The following is a 22,601-nucleotide window of genomic DNA, read 5'->3' as shown; positions in this document are numbered from 1 at the left end:
AGCCATTGATTTAATGTTAACGAACGTTTCGACTTATCTTTAGCGATAGACAAAAATATATCTTGCAAAGACAGCTTATCTACTCTGCGTCACGTGGAGGCAACAATCCATTAGTGTTGGTTCCCTTTTATAAAGAATTTCAGTAGAATAAGTCGACACATAGCAGACAGAATCGTATGCAGTGTCTTCAGGAATTGCTTTTTATTGTTGAAAACGCTGTTTCCTTCGAGAATTGTGGAAAAATTCAGTTGAAGCTGATACGTCAATCTTCAAAGAATGTACTTGCAAACCGTGTTGTCCAATAATGTTCTCTACTGTGTACGTTATTTTTCAAAGAATATATACAGCGCAACCTTTATTTTCCGATAACTTTGTAACCTCATATAGCTGCATAATGGCTGTTTAATGTATAAATATGTTTATCAAGCTGAATTAAAATTATGAAAAATTGTGGCGTTGTTTTCCTAATAAAATTCGAGATTAGTATTTCATAAAATTAAAAATTCTGTTTATTTACTTTCAACGTCATAAAGGTATTCTTTAGAAAGAATTTCTCTCACATAACGTTTGTCTATAAAATCTCAGTGGTAATTTGAAAGCGGGTATCGGATATACACTGAGGAAATTGCTATTTGTTATGGCTTGCACATCTCTTGAGATATTTGATATGTAAACTGTAATAACGATATTTGTTATAAACTTTGATTTTGGTATGTCTATTTTTCTATTTTAATGTTATAAATTACGTAAAATACAAGAGATAGAATTCCATAATCGAAAAACCATTATTTTAAAAAATTATTTTCAAGTTTTAATGGATGTTTGTTATAATATATTATAGGTACATTTTCCTTTCTCTTTCTTTTATAATTTTCAATTAAAAATATTTTTATGTAAGAAAAAAATGTGATTTTCTATTAATGAAGTTATTATTATTATGACAATAAATAATAGTAATTCTTATACATTGAAAAACAATTTTTATGTTCAAGTACGTATATTTATTTAGAACATTTCTTTGATTTAAATAAATATTAGCTGGTATAAAATAATTTATTTTTCTTCGAAAATATTTTTTTACATTAACGAAATGATGTTAAAGTAAATATATTTACTTGAACATAAAACATGTTTTCTTTAAATGTGTAAGACTATTACAGAGATAGTATAATATTAAAATCTGTTTTATAAATGTTAGTTTAACCATTAATTTATTTGAATCAGTTAATTAAAGTTTAATACAAGAAGATTAAATTTAAATATTTATGAAAATAATTACAAATATGTTATTTATATTAATTCTACACTACATATATAAAATTTTATAAATTTTATTATAGTTCTTGTTCCAAGGAATATTAATTATTACGTTTTAAGTAAATACTGCATCTACGAGCAATCATTGGATCGGGAAATAATCCGTCGACCGTAATCTTCTCGGTGGAACTTTAATTAGGATTGAATCTTAACTTACCCTTATTCGCGGTGGAATGCCAGGAATTGCGTTGGAATGATTTACGGGAGGAAAATCTTGCTTACGCTTACCTTATCTATTTTGCGGGTAATTTATTTTCGTTTTGGTGATTATTATACCACATCTTGACGGCTTATTAGGAACAACGAATTGCTTTCACATTCAGAATTGTTGTTCTCGTGCAAGCGTCACCAAGATTTTGCATTATATCTCATCTACACGTCTATACTACCGAGAAAGTAATTTTATTACGTAATTTGCATTGCTAATCATAATTGATGAAACGGAAAGAAGACCGCACACATCAACGGCTAATCAGACTTCCATTAACCGATCTATGCAAGCGTAATCTGTGTAAATGGTCGTCTTTATTATGGAAAAATACATTAAAGCATATATAAACAGTAAATTTTTGTTGGATAAGAGTGAATTAAAGTCGAAAAGCGCCAGACATTTTCACAAAGCTCTAGATATGTCAAGGAATTACTTGTGTTTTTGTAAAGCAGCAAGTGCTGCTAAATGAGTATTACTTAATGTTCGCCATGATGAAATCACCGCGAAGATTAATTTTATAACGAGCTCGTTTAACTTTAACAGGCTCTTTTGGATGCTCTCGGCGTTCGTCTTCCAAACTCAAAGTAGTAAATACGACACTTTTGCTCATTTTATTTTCGATTTTTTTCCCGTGTCCGGCGAGTCCTCGAAGTTGTCAAGGATATTGATACATGATATAGAGTTTAAAAGTTTCGAAATGCACTGAATTTTCGAAAGTTACGACATCGTCGTAATCGATGAGCGCAAAACTTTTGTCCGCCAAAAGTAAGCGTATTACTTTTTGCTACAGCGGAAACGATAGTCTCGCAACAATGCAATATTTGTCAATATATTGCGACACTCCCAGTTTTCCTGACCCCATGCAGGGGTCGTAGTTATCATTCATCTCTTCCAACTTCTGAAAACGCACAAGTGAATAATTTGCCTCTTACAATTTGCGGGATGCTATCTTGTTTCAAGAAATGTTATTATTGTATAAATTATGTTATATACCGTTACACCATCTCGAGCGGAATTATTCATTCGTTGTGCATTCAAAAGTTAGAGGAGTGACCCAGTGGCGTACTAAGGGAGGTTGTGTGGGTGGCTTGATTTGCCTGGGGTGACAGCCATGGGAATACCATCAGGAGAGATGAAACACTTGTAAAAGTTCTCAAACTACCTGAAAATCTGTTAAGCTGAGAGAAAGATAATTCTGCGGCCAACGCGCCCTTGTTTACCCTGTAATATCTCTCCTTGTACATTTAAATTTTCAAATTATGTATGGATCACGCCGGAGGACTAGAAGGGATCCATCCATCTCGTTGACTATCGTATTTTAGGTATGCTGCTGGGAATGATAACTCCGATCCCATTTTGCATAAATTAATTGTAACGGTGCGAGCTTTAACAGAATATATGCGAAGTTGCAAAACTTCAAGAGGCTTATTAAACACGTAGGTGAGACTTTCGCTAACAAAAACCAGTATCTAATACCGTAAACAAAGGAAACATGGGACTTGCGGGCCAGTACTTCTCGGAGCTGGATCCAAATTTCAATGGCCCTCCTAAAGCAGTCAATCCAGAAGTCCATACCCGCAAACTTGTAAGTAATAAATTGTACGAGCAAAGTTTATTTATAATAATCAAGACCGCGATTTGTACATAATACAATTAGAATCGAGAAAGGTCAATATGCGGTTATAGCGAGATCTCAGTACTGAAATATATAAATCTTTATTAATTTTAATTATTTTATATACAAATCACGGTCTTTATTATTGTTTATATACGTCAAACCTTTGAAGACGTTTTCTATATCATTTGTATTGCGATAAATATTATCACGTGCCTTGGTGATCGAACTAAGACGGCCGCACGGGATGTAGGTTCAAACCCTGGCCGAGGTAATACTTTTCGCAACAGATTTTTCACTTTTTCCGGAGGAAGGAGAAAGGAGAGATTTTAGAAATACTAGTTAGCATCAGTAATATTAAATTGATTGTCAATTTAATTCTGTGATATTCTGTTTTAATTTAAGAGCTGTGTTTGAAGCAAACGGTACACCGTTCGAAAGAATTAGAATGTATGTAAAATTACATATGAAACATTATTTTAGCAGTAAGATTTTGCTATGATCGTATACTGGTCTTTTTTCGATTTTAAAGTTTATAGCAGCAATAACACAAGAAAACGATGGCATTAGTGCTTCATAACTTTTCGCTTAATGGAGCTATTCTTAGGGAATATAAACATATTTACAATTTACAGACAAAATGTCATAAACTTTTTACGTTACATTTTTTAGTAATTTACTACTTCAGCAACATACTTTACTGTTAGTGCAGGATTTATGATGATAAAATTACCAACTTCTTAATAAAAATTTGCTTTTAATTCGTCTTTTAGTTTATTACTTTTAAATTATGAGTGTACACAAATAAATGGAATATCAGTTTTTTTTAAATCTGATTTCTTAAAATTTGTTATATTTTGAAAACATTTTATATTCTGTTTTATTCTTAACATTTTTGCTTAGTGGAGCTATCCTTATTAGGGAACATAAACATATCTACAATTTACAGTTGAAACGTCATAAACTTTTTACGTTACATTTTGTAGTAATTGACTATCTCAGCAGCATACTTTACTGCTACTTTTTTATTTTTTTATTAATCCGAACATTTATCGAATGAGGAAAAAACTTCTTTTCTCTCTTAGAATGATACTTTCAACTAGAAATGCAAAATAAGTAGCTTATGATAAATGTTTATTTTATCTTTGGCTGAGTTTATACAGAACGATTTGAAGTACAACGTAAATGCCTTTTCCATTACATGAAACTGGACTGAAAACATTTATAAGGCGCTTTGTGATTTTATGCTCAAGCACTAAGAATTACTACGAAATGTACATATGTAACAAGTTTCTCTAATACGCAATAGCATTTTCCTTTGATCGGACGCTCTTTAATGAACTTCTTAAATACATGAAGTTTCTGATTACAGACGGCTTCTGTAATTTCTACGTTTTCTGTTTTGTTACACAATTTAAAAGATACAGCTTTAAAGTAAAATACCAGATGATTTTTAACGTTTCAACATCGTGTAATGTAATTTTCAATTTTGTAAACTGCGCTGTCGCATTTATCGTAATCCTCTGTGGTGTAACTTCGAACAACGAAATGCGACAACGTACCACGTGCTTAATCCTTTATATTCACATTAATATACATAATCCTTTTCGTTAAATTCAAGTGAACATTATTCTGTATAACTTTTTACCGCATACTATGTGCAAAGTTTTTTATTCTATTATTCACATGTGTTATAATTTTTATATTAAATAATTTGAATTATACGCGGATGCGTAGTTGCTACATATATAACTATTAATTGCCAAAAAACAATTTATTTTTTTTTATATTAAAAAATGAAAAATTTGTAAAAATATTTGTAATCTAAAGTTATTACACTATAAATTCTTTTTTAATCAAACGCTTTGAATTTATTTTAAAGAAATAAATTTAAAAAAGTTTATGTTTTGCTAAAATAATCAAACATCTGTTACATATATTTATGTACGACATAATATTGACTTACATCACTGCCGCACAATTGTTGTAGCTGCGGGACATTCTGTGTAAACTTATCGGCTTTTAACGAACGAAAATGTCAATTGTGTATGTCGCGCGCATTTAAACTTGTCTGAAAGCCATCGTTGATTAGTCACGGATGATTGTAATGCATTTTCTGCATCCGCAACCGATCGCTTTGTCGACCGATAATCGCGTTTCGATGGGACGCGTGACGTAACGGATTTAAATAGTACCTTTCGCGAGCGAACCGCTTTTCATTCTGTGATGCGGCTCCGCCGCATTTACTCCCGAAGCACGATCTGAACGTTAATGAGCCGATGCTGCATCGCATATCTTCTCCCTATTCGCGTTTGTCAATATTTCTGCAAGGAGCGAAGCTCAATTTACATTGCGTGTAAATGTGATGATGTATGGCCACGTGGAAAAGACGTTGATTACATATTTTATCAGCGTGCTCCGACGAAAAGGGGGAGGATGGGGAGGGTGGATGGGCGAAGGCGTTTGATCAACGCCAAGGGTTTATATCGCCCGGAAAATCGAGAACGCTCGGTGAACGTCTGGCAGCACGTTAGTGTAACTCAAGAGGCATACGTTACAAAGAGGGTCACGGTGTGTCGCGCACTTGAGACTGAAATATGGGGGCTGCTTGTTTTAAGCCACTGGTTTTTATCTCGAAAGCCAACGGATATAATGCGTATAAATTATGAACAAGTGAGTGAGACACGGGCGAGAAGAGGCCTCTGGGGGAAGTACCGAGTTTCTAACTGTACATAAATTTTATGTGTAATTATGTTGTCGGGAAAATTGCGGACTCTATTTCAAATTTAGAATTAAATTGAAGCATTAACATCCCTCCACCCAAAAGCGCTTAAATAATTAACAGCGAAATCGTGAAGCTTTCCATTGAAATACCCTATACATTTTTCGTATTCGTGTCATCCGCTTAAAGAGATAAAGCGAAACTAATTTGCGAAGTACTCGCTTTAACGAGAGGCAAGAGGCTACATTTTGATTCTACCATATAATGGGATGAACACATCCCTCGAATATAAAGGGACACTTAATCTAATAAATAAGAGTGATGAAACCGCCTCGGGCAAGTGTGATCATTCATTTTGGATTAAGGGAGGAAATTTGCGCATTAAGATTACTCTCATTGTGTACAGTGTGATCATTAATACGTCTAAAGTAATTTCAAAAATTAATAATAATAATAATAAGATTAAGATTGATGAAAATGTCAAGTATAAGAATGAGAGGGCCAGTATCGATCTACAGCGGATCTTGGTGCCTAATAATAATATTTGTACAATATTCAGCTCACGTAAACTGTGTGCCGTATTTTCATTAGTCTTGAGTCACTTTGGTATCGATACACAACCCTTAACGGAAGCCGGAATACATAATATCACAAATTAAATTGATGACTAATTTAAAAATAAAGCATCTCAGGCGTAATTCGTATCAGGATTTTCTTATATTCCATGCGGGTATTTTAACAATTTGATTAAGGTAATATTTTCAAAATTTAAATATTTAATAAAAAAACTTTTATTACTTATAATTAGAATTGTACGAATTATTGAAATCGAATTGAATCTGTTAACATTAAAATGACCTCGTATAATAATCGCTACTATTTTTTTACAATACATAACTCTTTTGTTGTTATCTATATATTATTATTCAATCTATTAACATTTATGTTGTTAATTAAAAATTTTGTATCAATAATGTAGTTTGATTTGATTTGATGTAAAAAAAAAAAGTAATAATTTGCACATCTTCACTTATAATATTAGAATTATCAAAGTAATCAAAATGATTTATTTATAATTTTTTTTAAAATTATTTATAAATATAATAATTTATAAACATAACATTTTCTGATGTTTTTTATGACTTTTGTTACTATATGTCAGTGGATTCAACTGATCAATTTACATAGTAAAAACATTTAGTATAAATATGAAAAATTTATTTTTCCCGGTCTTTGTTAACATTTTTATGTTTAATTGATATTCAATATTTGTAGTTTTAAAATAACAAATTGAGTAAGTGAATAAATAACAGTTTAAAAACAAAAACAGTACATAAAAATAACAGTTTAAAAACACAGAATTTAAAGATTTAAATGATTAAGGCTCCTGACTCCTCAGCCGAGAACTCCGCGTTGACGGTAGCGACATTTCGTCGCGGACAAAATTAGAACTAATACACGTGAAACGTGACAGATTGACGATGAAATGTTATCGTGCATGTCATTTTGTTATTATGTGTTTCATTGTAAAAACATGACTTTTCTCGTATTTACCAAATTCGTAAAAATGGACCGCGAGTAAAGTTTCTTTGAATTTTATACATAAAAGTACATTTTTCACTCCTTTTAATAGCTATCCGTGTGTTTTCCTGTCTGAATAGACGTCACTTTACGTGCTTTTTATGACTATTTACTGATTGTTAGGCGGAAAAAGGATAGTCGTGACCGATATTTAGAAGTGTTTTAAAGCCATCTGATTAGTCTGTTTTATCCAAATTGGCATTATTTAGAAATGGCACGTCGGACAAAATTATGTGCCCATGTGTTTTCCTGTTTCAATTGCTTCACTTTACATGCTTTTTACAACTATTTACTGATTGTTAGGCGGAAAAAGGATAGTCGTGACCGATATTTAGAAGTGTTTTAAAGTCATCTGCTTAGTTTGTTTTATCCAAATTGGCTTTATTTACAAATGGCATGTCGGACAAAATTACGTGTCATTTCACGCAATTTCTCGCTTCTGACGTCACGACTTCAATATGGCCGCGGCGAGTACTCAGGAGCCTTAAAATGTACACTTTGAAAAATAATGTAATTTTGACACATTTTGTTGATTAATACGGTGAGTATTATACAAAAGTTAAATATTGTTAAATTCTCACCATTAGTGTCAAAATCACACTATTATTTTTTAGAATGTATGTATTAATTTAACATATATTGGTAATGTTAATTTCATTGAAGAAATGTGCTTCTAAAGTATTACATTTTTGTACTAATTTTTTTACACAATGTTTGCGTTATTTTCTAACATATCAATCTTGTGTTGTCTAAATTAGCACAAAAATTTAAGTGGACTATTTGAACAAGTAAAAGGTATTAATTTAATTCAAAACTTTTACTATATATTTTTCATCTTTATATCCTTTTCTCAAAAATATAATGTAGTTGTACAATAGAAAACAATTCAATGATAAGCGAATGATTTGTAAGCGTGAGGCGTTTCATCATTTTCGCATTGATATCGATATATAAGATGTGTACCACGATGTGAATATCCAGGAGTGTCCCAATCAATTACGCATCTTTCGATCGAAACATCACGTGCTTTTATGTCGTACGTGGCTTATCCACGCCACGGCCGAGATTTAGCCGAAATAGTTTGCGAGCGTGCACGTGTAGATACTCGAAATTGCTAAGGCTGAATTTCATTCGTGCATGGAATGACAGAATGGTTTGGGTTCATGGGCGTAACGTCTAGCTGAGCGCGATACCTCCTCCGACTATTGAGTCGGAGGGACTACATGTATAGTACCGTTGTTAAGGTGTACTCCGTATTGACCGGGCTCGCCTTGGCTGCAGAGAGATCGTGGCACTACGTGCGAAGTCTTCAAATGGATTTTTTGGACGTGCTCGACCATGTCAAGCTTTGTCATTCGAACGAGACTCATTCTCGTTGTCGGGAGACACAACCCTGAGGCTCATTCTTTCTTACTCTTCCTTCTCTTTTCTCTTTCTCTCGAAAAAGATCCCGTGTCTCTGTATTCGTCGCTGAATTTGCGACGTTGTTTCCTTTTATAAGGTCGAAAACGTTCACGTCTCTTATAGGTCACGCGCAAACGTGGGAATGTCTTGTCACTGTTTATTCGTGGAATTTACAAAAACGGGACGATGAAGAGACGTCGACAAGACCGATCGCTTCGCGTCGTGAACGCGAGTCTAAGAACTAATCGTGTTAATTTGATTCGTCGGGCTGCCTTTCGTGTCGTAAGAAAGGAATGATACAAATACGGGTGATGTAAATGTGTCTGTCTCTCAATCGATTTGCGCTCCCTTGTGCATTCCAGGTGGGCATGGAACGCCGTGACGTCATACTAACAGCAGTTTTTGGAACACTCGCAATTCTAGTAGGACTCGCATTGGCAATGTGGCTCTATCTACGCGCCAGGAAGTCCAAGCAACGGGACGACGATCTCGAGGACCAAAACGATAATGGCGATGGCTCGAGCCAGCAACAGCAATCTACTAAGAAAAACGGTTTTCTTAATCTGAAGACACCCCTTATCAGCACGAAGGCTCTTGGGTGAGTAAAATTTTTCCTTTTGTAAAAATAAATGAGTGACTAGTGTCACGATCCAGCTCAGAATTCAGTGATTTTCCCGGCTAAAAGCCTCTTTTTTTCGAGAAAATTGATATTTTCAACCTTTTTTTTCAACATGTTAATGATAGAGCCAGTAAATCGACTAACTGTAGCATAACATGAATTATAATTTCCTACCCAAGAATGTAAATGTAATGTAACACATGTGTGTATGTGTTGTACGTAGCATTACATTGTTGTATAAGAAATTATATTATTGATTTTGTTAATTTATATTGTGCTTTATATATATATATATATATAGATGGTCATAAAAAAAAAAAAACAATCATCTATAAAAATACTAAAGTTTAAATTCCTTTAATAAAATATCATCAGTTATTGATATAGTAATCAATTTATTGAAACACTTTATCAGTTCTTTTTATTAAAGTGTGTACTAAATTTATTTTATCGTGTTGTTTATTCCAAATATAAGCGATTAAAAACAATATTTTATTAAAAAAAAAATAAACGTTGATTTTTATCCTGCGATTACAAGTCAATTAACAGAGAAGAAAAGGCAATGAGGTAGTCAGAGGTCAGAACGCCATTTTTGATGCATTAAAATATTCTATTTATTCCATATTTGTAACAATTCTAACAATCGTACGTTTCGGTCTGCTTCAAACCATCCTCAGCAATAACGTATGTTCCATACAAATAATATTTCTCAATGTAGAAAAAAAATAATGTAGAAATTTTTATTTTATTGCAACTTATATTAAAATAAAAAAAAACTAATATAAAATTAATATAAATTAATATAATAAATATAGTAAATATAGAAATTTTATATAGATGGCTCTATTTTTATGACCATCACTGTATATACTTGGTATCTTTTATATTCTTTATACATTTTTATATTTTTGTTGATCTCTTCTTTTGTATACTGTAATGATTTCTGGCGCTGTAATATTTCGAAGTTTACATAAGAATAAATGAATATATCCTGCGTTGACTTCAATGAAGCGTAAACAAGCTGCAATCGTTATGCATTTGTTTGCTTGTTCGCGCACAAGTTTGCCATTCTGAATTACTTGAAGATACTACAATGCATTTGTAAGTTGACAAAGAGTATCATTAATTCTGAGCTGCGGTCTCTTTGTGCATCTCTTCTTGCGATTAAGAAATAGACGTCAGTCGTTCTGTTTTACCACCTAAAATCGTCTCTATTGTTGCATTCGTTTCGTCAATAGCTTCAGTAAGTGAAGACTAAACGATATTTTATAACAGCATAATAATTGTGATGCGATTAACGGAGAATCTCGCGTTTATTTCTTTTGCAAAAGCGATTGCGCAATTTATCATCAAGCATTCTCTACGTGTGCGAGGCTTGTAGATCGCTTCGTTATTGTCTGAGCGCCGAAATACGAGGCAATTCTACTATGTCCAAGTAGTACAGTCGAACATTAGTCAGACGGTCGATTGAATATTGTCCTGTCGGTAAGCTCTTTTCCGGTAAGTTCACCTCGCCGGTAAATACGTTATCGACGATGGAAATTTTCATCCGCTGTGCGCGAGCGAAAGGGACCTTCGTTTTTCAAGTCTGGATAACGGAAACCTGTAAACGCGTTGTACCAACGGAACACTATTGACGGACGTTATCGTTTATATCACCCAACGATATACTCGACATTCCCTAGCGAAGGGTCGTTCATTACTGGGTCATTTATTACTGCCTCTAGCCAAGTAATCAAGAGGTCCCAATTCGTTACGCGCATCGCTCAGCGCATGGTAAAGCCAAAGCGAAACTTGCCAACGTTAACGTGTAACGCTCGTTTCCAAGCGTTATGAATTTCTGGTTATTGCGTAACTTCGCGAACTATGCGCCGAGATTAACGCATACCTTCGACACTCGCTATTAAATAGCACCGTAATTATGCTCTTGTGTTATATAATCTGCGAATTGCGCAATATACATGTTTTTGGCAAAATTGATTAATTTCACGATATTTTAGAGGACACTTTAGAAAAATTAATAATAGTATCTACAATAGTTTTGTAGATTGATTTTATATAACAGAGAAAAGTTTTTTTAAATGAAAAGAATTTTTTTTTAAACCAAATGTTTTTATGCAAGCATTTGTTTGGTCTGTTTAAGTAAAAATGTTTATTTTTAACTAAATATAATTTTGTATTTTTACAATTCTCACATTTAAGTAATAATTTTACAAATAAGCTAATAATATTATTAAACTTAATTAAATTGCTTTTTTAGATTAAAAAAATTTTATTATCTTGAATATGAAAACGGTCTAACAGTAAATATTTTCTAAACTACAAGAAAAAATTATTAATTAAAAATAATTTCTTTACCTTATTTGCATAAATATTTCATTTAAGAATTTTTTAACAGACTGCAAATAAATAAGCTATTATTTACCTACCGAGGAAATAATTTTTTGTGCTGAGTAAAATTTTTTTGTTTTATGATATACTTTTTCTCAATGTAGATATTGCATTCAGGGATGGGAAGTAACAGCGTTACAAGTAACGACTTACCGTTACTTTTATTTTTTTATAATAACAATTTTTTTATAACGTTACACTTTTTCATAACAATATAGTAACGCCAGGGTTGGAATAGTTACTTTTGACAAGTAATTTGTTACTATTAGGCGTCACTCATAAAAAAAAAAATAATACATTATTTGGTTTGTTACGTAACAAACAAAAATAACGTATTATTTTGATGTTACGTAACGGGTAACGTTGTAAGTTACTATCTGTCAATGAGTATAATTATAACAACGCATAATTGTAACGAATTGATTGTCAAAAGTGACTTTCCAATCTTAGCTATATTATTAGAGAATGCCACTACTATTATAGAAAATTGTAACGCCATTATTGTTATTATAAAAAATTAATGATGATGGTGTTACCTCTAACTTATTACTTACAAATGCTAATAGCATTATATTATAGCGTTAATATACCATTAATTCTGTGAATTATCTTTGATAGCCAACACTATATCTGTGTTAAAGATGTTGAGAAATTTAAATAATAATATTTGTGCAACGACTCTCTCTTTTAATATAAATTCTACTAAGTTTTATTTTTTCTTTATTCTTCTATATTAGATTGATATTAAAGCTGCTGTTACTAGATGTTTTTAAATGCCCCATTTTAATGATCTGTAATTATTCATATAATTGGGCTAGGCTTCTATTTTTAATCATATAAATCATACATTTTTATGTAATTTAATTTAATTCTTTAATTTACACTTTATATTTCGCTATCTTTCAACTGCTTTATGTGTCACATAAAATTAAAAGCAGAGAATTTTAAATTATAAGTTGCCTAAGGTGAATTTTAATATAATCCAGAGTTCTGGAGAACTTTTAAAATATTTGTTAGATCTGTTCGATGATAATTCGTTATTATAAATAGAATTCTTTTTTGATTTTTTCTCTGGCACTGTGTAGTACAAAAAATATATTGCAGGGAACACACACATCCGCACATTAAAATAAACACATATGTCAAAACAGACGGCATTAAATGAGTTTCGTACAACGTAATTCCACGCGAAACTACGTATCGAGATTAATGCCGTGCTTTCGTCATTCGCTGTATATATTATTGTGATTATGCTGTTCTCTTAAATAATCCCTTACATAATATGTTTCTAGCGTACTTATTTTATGTATACACAGTTTTAGATAGTTAATAATCTCCAAGAAAATACAATAATTCTGTTGATATTTGTATGGCGATGTCAACGACATTAATCGAGTGGTTTATTTTTTGAAGGCCGATAGTTTGTTAAAAATATTGAGGAATTTAAATATTCGTGTTAGCTCAAAAAGCTTTTACTTGGCGTGAATCCACTTCTGTGTTCTAGCTTGGCAGCCCTTTGTAATTTTATCTGTCGACGTTCGATTGCTAGATTGTTTTGTACCAGGTTGACATCAAGTTCGATATTATTAGAAAGTTTTGTTTACTTCTAAACATCATTCAATTAAAAGAGAATTTCTATAATGTAACGCAATTTTACGCGTGATATTAATATTTTCAATATTTTCTATTTATAATTATACTTTTCTTTCAAATAATTTTTTACCAAGAGAAAATTTTTTTTAAAATGAAAAAGACACATTTTCTTAAAACTATATATTTTGATGCGAACATTTATTTGTTCTGTTTAATTAGTAAATATACTGACTTTAAGTAAATATATAGATGTATTATCTTAAGTATATAATTTTGTATTTTTATATTTTTTTTTACATTTAAATAATGTAATGATTTTATAAATAAGCTAAAAATATTATTAAATTTAATTAAATTGTTTTCTTAGATTAAGTAACCTGATTATCTTAAAGACAAAAATAATTTATAGTATAAATAACAGTAAATATTTTCTGAAATGCAAGAAGAAATACTTGATTAAAAATGGTTTCTTTATTTTATTTACATAAACAATTCAATTAAGAAATTTTTAACTTGACAGCAAATAAATAAACTATGAGGATCCGAATACATTTTTTGTGTGTTAAGCAAAATTTTTCGGTTTTAAGAAACTTTTTCTCTCGATATAGATTCATTATAACCGAGTTCTCTTGATGCTCGAGTTATAAACGCGCGAGCTACTTCGCAGTTTATTTTCGGTTGGCTCTCAATTAGAGATATTAAGAAATTTAAATATTAGTGTTTGCTCGAAAGCTTTTACTTTGCGCGAATCCACTCCTCCGTTCTAGTTTGACAATCCTTTGTAATTCCACCCTTCGACGAGCATTCGGGCCGTACTCTGTAAATATAGAGGTAGGCCGCCTCTCGACGCGTTTATGCAGAGCATCTGGAACAATTGTTGGCAAACGATTCACGTAACGCGCTTTTCATGGATACAATAGTTAACACTGTTTCTGTTTATATTTTTCCCCGTCAGAAATAAGATATGTGAACGATATTGTCAAAGGCCTGTGCGTGCGTGCCGCACATGATTGACAAGTATAGAATTTCCATCCTTCTGTAGTATCGTGCTGAATAATGATAAGCTATTCTCTGATTTTCAAGCGAATAAAATATTTATCAAATATCTCGATATGTCCGCAAAAATACCTGACGTTTTCAAATGCTACGTTAAAACATTTTCAGTGCCGGTTACCTGATAACAAAATAGCGGTGATTGAAGTTTCATTCTTTCTATACTCATATATATTGTAATAATAGAACTTGTAAAATAAATGTATAAATAAACGTTTCAAATTTTAATCTGGTTTTGCACATGGAAATGGAAATGCAGCAGGAAACGGAAATTTATTAATTTTTTGCTACTAGTTTATTTTTCTTCTACAGCGTTTCTTCACATTAATGTTGCGTGTGCTATACATACTTTCACGAGAGAAGCAGTGTACGCGCAAAATCACAAAATTGTCATAGATTGTCATAGAATATTCGGTTTTATGCCAAATTTCAATGAGAGATTATTGAACGCGGGAAAATAGAGACGATAATCCATCCTAATTGTATCGGCGATTCGATTATCAAGAAATTTACATGCGCTTTGGTCCGGGAAGCGCGTAACTGCGGAATTTTCCACGGCAGAAGGTAAAAACAATGGCGGTAGCAATATACAATTTTCAATGGCTGTCGAGATTGTGGCCCCGAGTGTATGCGCGTTTTAGAAATGCGTTGTGACGTTTATTCTCGTGCTTTTCAATATAAATCGCGATGGAATAAAACACGGCCGTATGAATAGCTCGAGAGGATATAGCTGATCGAAAAGCACAGAAATCGTTTTCAAATTTTATATAATTCATTCAGCCTCTACAAATATAAGCCGGGAACACTTTACAGCCTTTCCTTTGCAAAACCCAACATTTTCGTCTCTGATTTCCATTATGTGGAGCATTTTACTTTTGTAACAACTCGACGTTAACGAGAGCAGCGATATACGCGAGTTTGTATGAATAACGCCCGCCATGCGTAACACGTATGCTCCATTTTGTAAGTAGCCGGTATAAATTCAGCGACGAATTAATTCAGAAATATGTAGAGAAATTCGCCAATACTGGCACTCCGTTTTGATTTTAAATAATATTTCTTAAACAAAAGCTAAAAACTAAACTTTAATAATATAAATACATACTAGCAAATGCCTTTTGTCAGATGTTATAGCACTTTTTATAATACTTTTTTGTATTTTGTAATAATTAATTTATTTGCAACATAATCCAAAAAGAGCGTCTGAAAAAATTTGCTCTAAAACCGACACCTTAAACATGAGCGTCCACGAGATGGGGCAAGATGGGGCATTTGCCCCCCTGGAATTTCTATTCTACAATGATCACTTTATTAGAGTTTTTTTTTCTTAATAACGACGTTACCAAAATTCGGTACTTTGAGTTTTTCACGTCTTAAACTAAGGCACTATAGATGTAGAGTAGCATTCTCATCGGCCATTGTGGCTCCAGCTAGGTGTACAGATAATACGATGTAACATAAATGTAAATTCCGAGTTTGCTTCACAGTAAAGTTAGAATTTACTGGTTATTTTTTTGAATTTATGTTTAAAATGCATGTAGACTGTTCGTAAGTCAATTTAATTACTACTTTGTCATCACGTTCCAAGGAACACATCAAGTCAAGAGAAAGTATAAAAATGACTTTACTTTGAAATTCCAAATGATGATTTCTGGTTACAAAATTTGATATTGAGACTCAAGATAAAGTCATTTTAAACTTGTCTTGACTTTTGCGTGTTTCTCGGAGTACTAAAAGCTGTCAGTCAAGTAAAACCAAAATGGCGGATAAGAATACCTACATCTATAGTGGCTAGTGGCTATAGTCTTACTTAAATCTTAATTTAAGTAAGGCACTATAGCCTTAAATCTTAATTAACCTCTATTTCTCTTCCTTCTTTATTGGCACCCACCTCCAATAATTCGAAAGGGCGGGGACGATTTGTTCATGTACACAAAATGGTATCAGGATTAGAAAATTTACAAAGCTTAGAACAATTGTTGTCATCCTGGCGCTGATTGTGATGCAATCGGTAGACACAAAAATATAACGTTACCGTCACATTTTTGTGCCTGTCAGTTTCACTACGATCCCGCCGTCCGGATAACAACTGTCGTTCCGACTTTTGACTTTGTAGGCGGCCCCATTTATATCTCTATGAATGTTGAATTTTAAGCACAAGTTAATGGATCGAGCCAACGGCCACCTGTTATCAGTACGCGCAAGTTCATATCGCGTGTATAATGTGTGGCGCGTGTAAAGCACTAAGGCCCGCTACGCGCGTGAGATGGGTGATGCATAAAAGGCTCCACAAAGTATAAAATAAATTGTTAAAGTAAGCAAAAAAATGTATTTTTATTTATTAGACAGCAAAGTTTATAAAATTACAAGGCTAGAATTGAACTCTTCCTAGTTTATACGCCTTTTTGGATGCCTTATTGATGGATCTGTCGGGTTCGATGCTATTTTCCTATTTTATAGCATTAAAGGAAATATGAGAAGATTTATTGGAACGTCAACATTGTAAATGAAAATTTTATAGATATTATCTATTCTCATGGAGAGAGAGGTGGCCCGCTTCATGCTGTACAATGCTTTTATGTTTTAAATTGCGTTACGATGAAAATATAAAAAAGAAAAATGTAAACAAAACAGTTTTAGGAAGCTACACATAAAAAATGACATAATATTTCCGATAACATACTCACTATTGTTTCAACTATGTAATATGCAAGAGAAAATCGTACAAATTTTACTTTTGTTTTTCAAAAATTTGTTTTTAGCAGATTTTACGTAGGATAACGTCATGAATATATGAACTATGAGTTATTATTTTTTTAATTATAAACAGCGCATGTTTTTATTAATATTAATGCGGTGCAATGTTTAATTTCTGAGAAATACGAGGGTGGGCCCACGCTTTAGGTAGGGTAGGCCGGTATTGACGACTTTCCTCTGGTAAATTAACGGAGTCCTCCTTCCCCGCCTTTCTTCATGTTCTTTTGATTCACCACATTTGTGAATGGAAAATACGGACGGCATTGCATTATGCAACTCTCGGGACTTGTGCGAGACACCGCACTGCTGGGAAATCAGGAGGACGCAGTGATTTATTTATATAGTGCGAATAGCGGGCGCGCATTAGTACTTCAACGTAGTTTTGGCTGTTATAATCGTTAGCACCAGTTCTCTCGGAGGACGACTCGAAAACTTGGCTGCGCGTCGCTGAATTCGCTTATTCGTCTCGCTTGAATTGTGAATCCCCGCGCACGTCGATTTTCGAAAGGCGCCCTTCGAGTACTCCTTTTCGAGGATTTGACGAAATTTTCCGTCGACGCGAATGCAGATCGGCGCGACTGATAACGCGGGCGTGAATAAGAATCGATTCGTAGCGCAACCGTAGCGTGGCCGTTAAACCGCAGGAGGGACTTCACTGCGAATGCCCGCTATTCACGAAAATGGAAACGTCAACGAGGCATTCGCGAATCCACGTGGAGCTCTCATCCCACGGGGGAAAGATAGCTTTTGCGCATTCAGCGGCGCTGAATGGAAAATTCTGGAAAACAAGTCTTTTTCAACGAATCCCATCGCAAAGCTCCATCGGGCGAATCTGTCGTGTATTTCCCTTCTCTTTGTTCTTTTTTTTCCCTCCCTCGGTTAAGTTTCTCGCGACGCCGGCGGTAGTGCATAAGCGTGGGATATGTGCATAGAAATGTGCGCGCGTGGCGAGTGTGCATACGCGAGGCCGTTATATTCGACTCAATCTCGGCTACTCGTTTTCCCCCTCACCGAAATAGGCCTGTAACTCGCTTCGGTGGTTTGCGGTTTAAGCTGTGTTTGTGACGACCGGTAAAGAGCGCTTCGTGACGTCGCCGTCTTGTATCGTCACCTCTCGGCACGGGGAAAACGGTGACCCTAAAGAAAAGTTATAAGCCGGCAACGCATCGACGTTTACGTCGATACAATCGGGACGGGTTTGGCGATCGCGTAATCCGGCGACAGCGAAATTAATTCACGGACTCGTCGAGCAAAATTAATTTTTTTAATTTCAAGTTTTACTACGTATTTGACGTTGTCGTAAATGGCACGGACCAGACGTCTTTATTATTAATTCTTAAATGGGACACGAGTTGCCGATGCCGTCTTAAATCTATGAAATTTTTAGAGAATCTTTTTACCAGAGAAAATTATTTCTTTCTCTAAAATTTTGAAACGGCGAGCATGTGAACGGAGACGTGAAGTTTCAATTACTTTTCCAGGCAATAGGCAAACAAAGTTGCAAATGGGCTTTAAGGAGAAACTTTTCCGATAGTTTCTTTTAAGTTTTTATACAAGCAAATATTTTTTATTATACATATTGTATTTGTATTAATGTGATTATTTTGTATGCATATATATGCATTTTTTAAAAGCTTGAAGTTTAAACTCAAAGTTTTCTTTTCAAGCAAACAAATAAAAAAACAACGGCAAATAAAAACGGGTACAATTTATAATTTGTAAGTAGAGTGTCATTACTCGAAGATTTTAAGTTGCATATCACATTTTCAAAGCAAATGGGGTAGCATAGGCTAAAATTGATTTTGATCATATTTACATGGCATTACTCTTAAAAAAATTTAGTTTTTTTAATGTTTTTGTTTATGCTGTCTTAAAGTGCCATCTTTACCTACAAAATAAATTTTTTTGTACGATTTTTTAAGACTAAGTTACGTCAGTTTGGAGTTAGGTATATCCTATATTTTAGTTTTTATTGTTAGTTTAATTTTTTCTTTGTGTTTGAAGACACTGATTTGTGTTCTTGGACTTGATATTTTGAGATTAACACGACAGTCGCTATAAAATTATTTAACGATGTGTTTTCGATTTCGGAGTGAACCATTTATTATATTCTTTTTACTTTTTATTTTTTTATTTTTGTTTTACTTTTATTGTTGTTTTTTTTCTATGTTTATTTAATAAAACGCCACATGGTGGACCTTTGCTGACCTTGGATGAGCGCCAGACGGTGACCACTTCAAACCCACGTAACTTGATTTTAAAAAATTGTAAACAGAAAATTTCATTTTGAAGATAAAAGATAGCACTTTAAGATAGTGTAGACAAATTTAGAAAAATAAAATTTTCTTATCGCAATACTATTCAAAATATAGTAAAAATTGTCACTTTTGGTCTATATTCACTACAAATCCAAGTGTGTAAAACGTGTAGTTATATTTTACGCATTTGTATTTTTATTCATTAAATTAAATTTATGCGTATAATTTTTGTACTTTTTACTTCAATATTAAATTACACGTCTATAAGCATATAAAAAAAATACAAGCACATAAATGCGTAAAGAGAAACAACATTTTACACATAAAAATATACACTTGGATTTGCAATGTAGTATCGTCCCTGGGTCGCGCGCTACGAGACAATGGTTATTATAACACATGGTTAGGAAACAGCAGTAGGCATTTTATTACACATTTTACACACTTGGATTTGTAGGGTTATCTCAGTTTTTGCGAAAATTTAGTAAGATGAGGAAATTCTAAAGACAGCATCGTTTTCGGCGTTAGAAAATAATCTGGAAGTGATACTTTGCAAGCCAAAAAGAAAATTAGTTTTGAAAAGTGTAACGATTTATAAAATATAAATTGCACACCGTCACCCACGCTTAATTCTTATTTGTCGTTGTTTTTTTTTTATTTGTTTGAATTATTTTGATTTTTAAAAGTCCCAATTTTTGATTTTTAAATTTTTGTTTATGCATAAATTTTTTGTTGTAAAATTATTATTGTGTGTAACATTACGTTATATAAAATTTTTTATTGTGTTTCTTTAAAAATAATTATTAATATAAAATTTGTTTTAAAAAATTTAAGGTTTGCCGTTTTAAATTAGATGTGTAAATTTTTTCAAGCTAGTTGAAGGTTTGAACATTATCAAAATCAATTCGAAAATAATTCATGTGTGTTTAAGGATATATACAGATCTCAAAAGAGTTAAACTGTGGTTTTTCTATAGTTTTGTACAAGTTTTTTATATACAGGTTTTATAGAGTAACCGGTTTTTATACTGAGGTAGTCGTTAAATAATTTAAAAGATTTTAAAGGCCGATTCCTAACACTATAATTCAAGACAAAATCTTCGTATGATTATACGTTCGAAACGGTTCAGTCATAAAGATACTAGGTGTCAAAGTTGAAGGAAAAAGTTCGCTTTTTATAAAAATTTTGAAAATTACTCGGATTATTTTAATAAAACTTTGATCATATTGAAGGACATGAAGACATAACTTGAATGATATTCAAAATTTTTGAAAAGAAACGAAATTTTCTCCTCAACTTTGACAACTTGTAACTTTAAAACCAAGTCATTTCGGACATATGGTCAAGATAAGTTTTCCTCTTGAATTCGTATGAGAAATCATGTCTTCAAATCTTTTAGAATACTTATCGTTTACCTTGTAAGTTTCTATGAAAATTTGAACTCAATTTTCCAAATGTACTATAATGATTCAGTTACATTTCTGCGATGACGATCAATATGTGCTCTCTGCTATTCGCTAGTTTGCTCAAAATAAAGCATGCTACCAGGATTTAATCTTGATCAGTCGTTTGGTATTTAATCGGAAGTGCGCGTGCGAATCGTGTGCGTTGAGTCCAAATATGTGGTCTACACGAAAGACAAATCCAGATCACGCGAAAGCATTTTAAACCATCAGGGCGTTTCCGCGCTGCCGAACACGTACGGGCGAAAATGTTTGCGAGACACGCACGACATTCTTGGGTCGCGATAAATCTCGCGTTTCCATCCCGTTAGTTTAAAGCCGAGTGCTTAATTAGTATATCGCATGTACCTTGAATATGCAAAAAAGCATAATGTCTGGTTAAGTTTCTTCGCAACATTTCGGGCAATTACGCGATTCGTCATCTCACAAATAAGCTTTATTTTCGGAAATACTAACAAAGAGCTCGGATTACGCTCGGATAAAATTGAAGTGGGTACAGTTAATAAATAGCTAAGAGAAAACTCTGAAGTGGAAACTGAAAGTATCTCGGATATCTCACAGTTTTAAATTTACTTATAATTCTTTACTTTTACCGTGTCTTTTCCAAATATTTGTCAGACAAATGTTTGGGAAGAAGATATATAGGTGACAGGAACTTGATGTATTTTCATACAATTTCTTATAATCTCTTATTTTCTAAAACTCTATTTTAATTTTGCTATAACCTAACGGGAAATATAACACAGATCTAATGCCGTATAACGCATATATGTATATGTTATGTAATATTAATTATATTTATGTTATATTTGATATTTGCTGGTAAATAATTTCATTTTCGAGCACAGGCAAATAACGTTCTATACCATTACTTACCATTTTCTAAAATTATCTTCTTTTACTACGTGCATCCTTAAATAAAATCAATGATCCACTTTGTTTGTAAGATTATTACAGTCTTAACGGAGCTATGCTTAGTAATTAATATAACATCAATTTCTATATACAGCCGTTTGCTAAAAAGCTTTTATTGTAAATTCCATATATCGCGAGGTATAGATAGCTCAAAGACGGAAGTAATTTAGTTTTCTCTTTAATTCTTTTGAAAGAAACGGGATGAAGATGAAGGGAAACCAGAATAAAGCATTATTCGAGATCACAATGAACAGCTGACCTATTATTTTTTTGTCTCATAATGCGTCATTGTTTTATCACTCATGTCCTGTGAAGGAATGTGGAATGGTCCGTATATGTAGGACACGAATATAGTAAGGTTGAATACAAGTTAGAAAGTTTTGAACATGTTTCTAGTATTAATCCTAATGTATATCGACAGTTATCAATTATATAAGTAATATTTTTATCAGAACTTAATAAATGGAGCTATAAATTATTCATATTATTCTTATAAAATAATATTATTCCAACTATAAATGTCACGTTGTGTTCATGTCAAATTTTTAACTTTTCCTTATAAATGTGATATTTCCAGAAAATGAGAAATTAATAAGCAAATAATATAATAAAAATGTATTTGTGAGAATGGATTTCTTCCTCTTTTTTCTTTCTTTTACCGAGTTTTTTATGTTTGACTCACAAGTGTGTCACATCTTTTAT

General features: G+C 32.7%; 1 protein-coding gene across 5 annotated transcripts in view; it reads left to right on the top strand.

The window, feature by feature from the left end:
* The window catches only part of LOC105199815 (synaptotagmin-7), a 248,139-nt gene that overhangs the window by 76,214 nt on the left and 149,324 nt on the right, over nucleotides 1-22,601 (top strand). For 3 of the 5 annotated variants that reach the window (XM_039452056.1, XM_039452057.1, XM_039452058.1), the window contains one exon: nucleotides 9,213-9,448. In XM_039452056.1, coding sequence (XP_039307990.1) covers nucleotides 9,219-9,448 — 230 coding nt within the window. In that variant the 5' untranslated portion in view covers nucleotides 9,213-9,218. Of the gene's footprint in view, nucleotides 1-1,339; nucleotides 3,114-9,212; nucleotides 9,449-22,601 lie in introns of those variants that run through there. The other 2 variants (XM_039452055.1, XM_039452054.1) reach the window with 1 other exon arrangement.

This window comes from Solenopsis invicta, chromosome 7 (genome assembly GCF_016802725.1).
Source record: "Solenopsis invicta isolate M01_SB chromosome 7, UNIL_Sinv_3.0, whole genome shotgun sequence".
NCBI lineage: Eukaryota > Metazoa > Arthropoda > Insecta > Hymenoptera > Formicidae > Solenopsis > Solenopsis invicta.
Note: the sequence above shows the minus strand (reverse complement) of the source record. Positions and strands in the feature narration are given on the sequence as shown.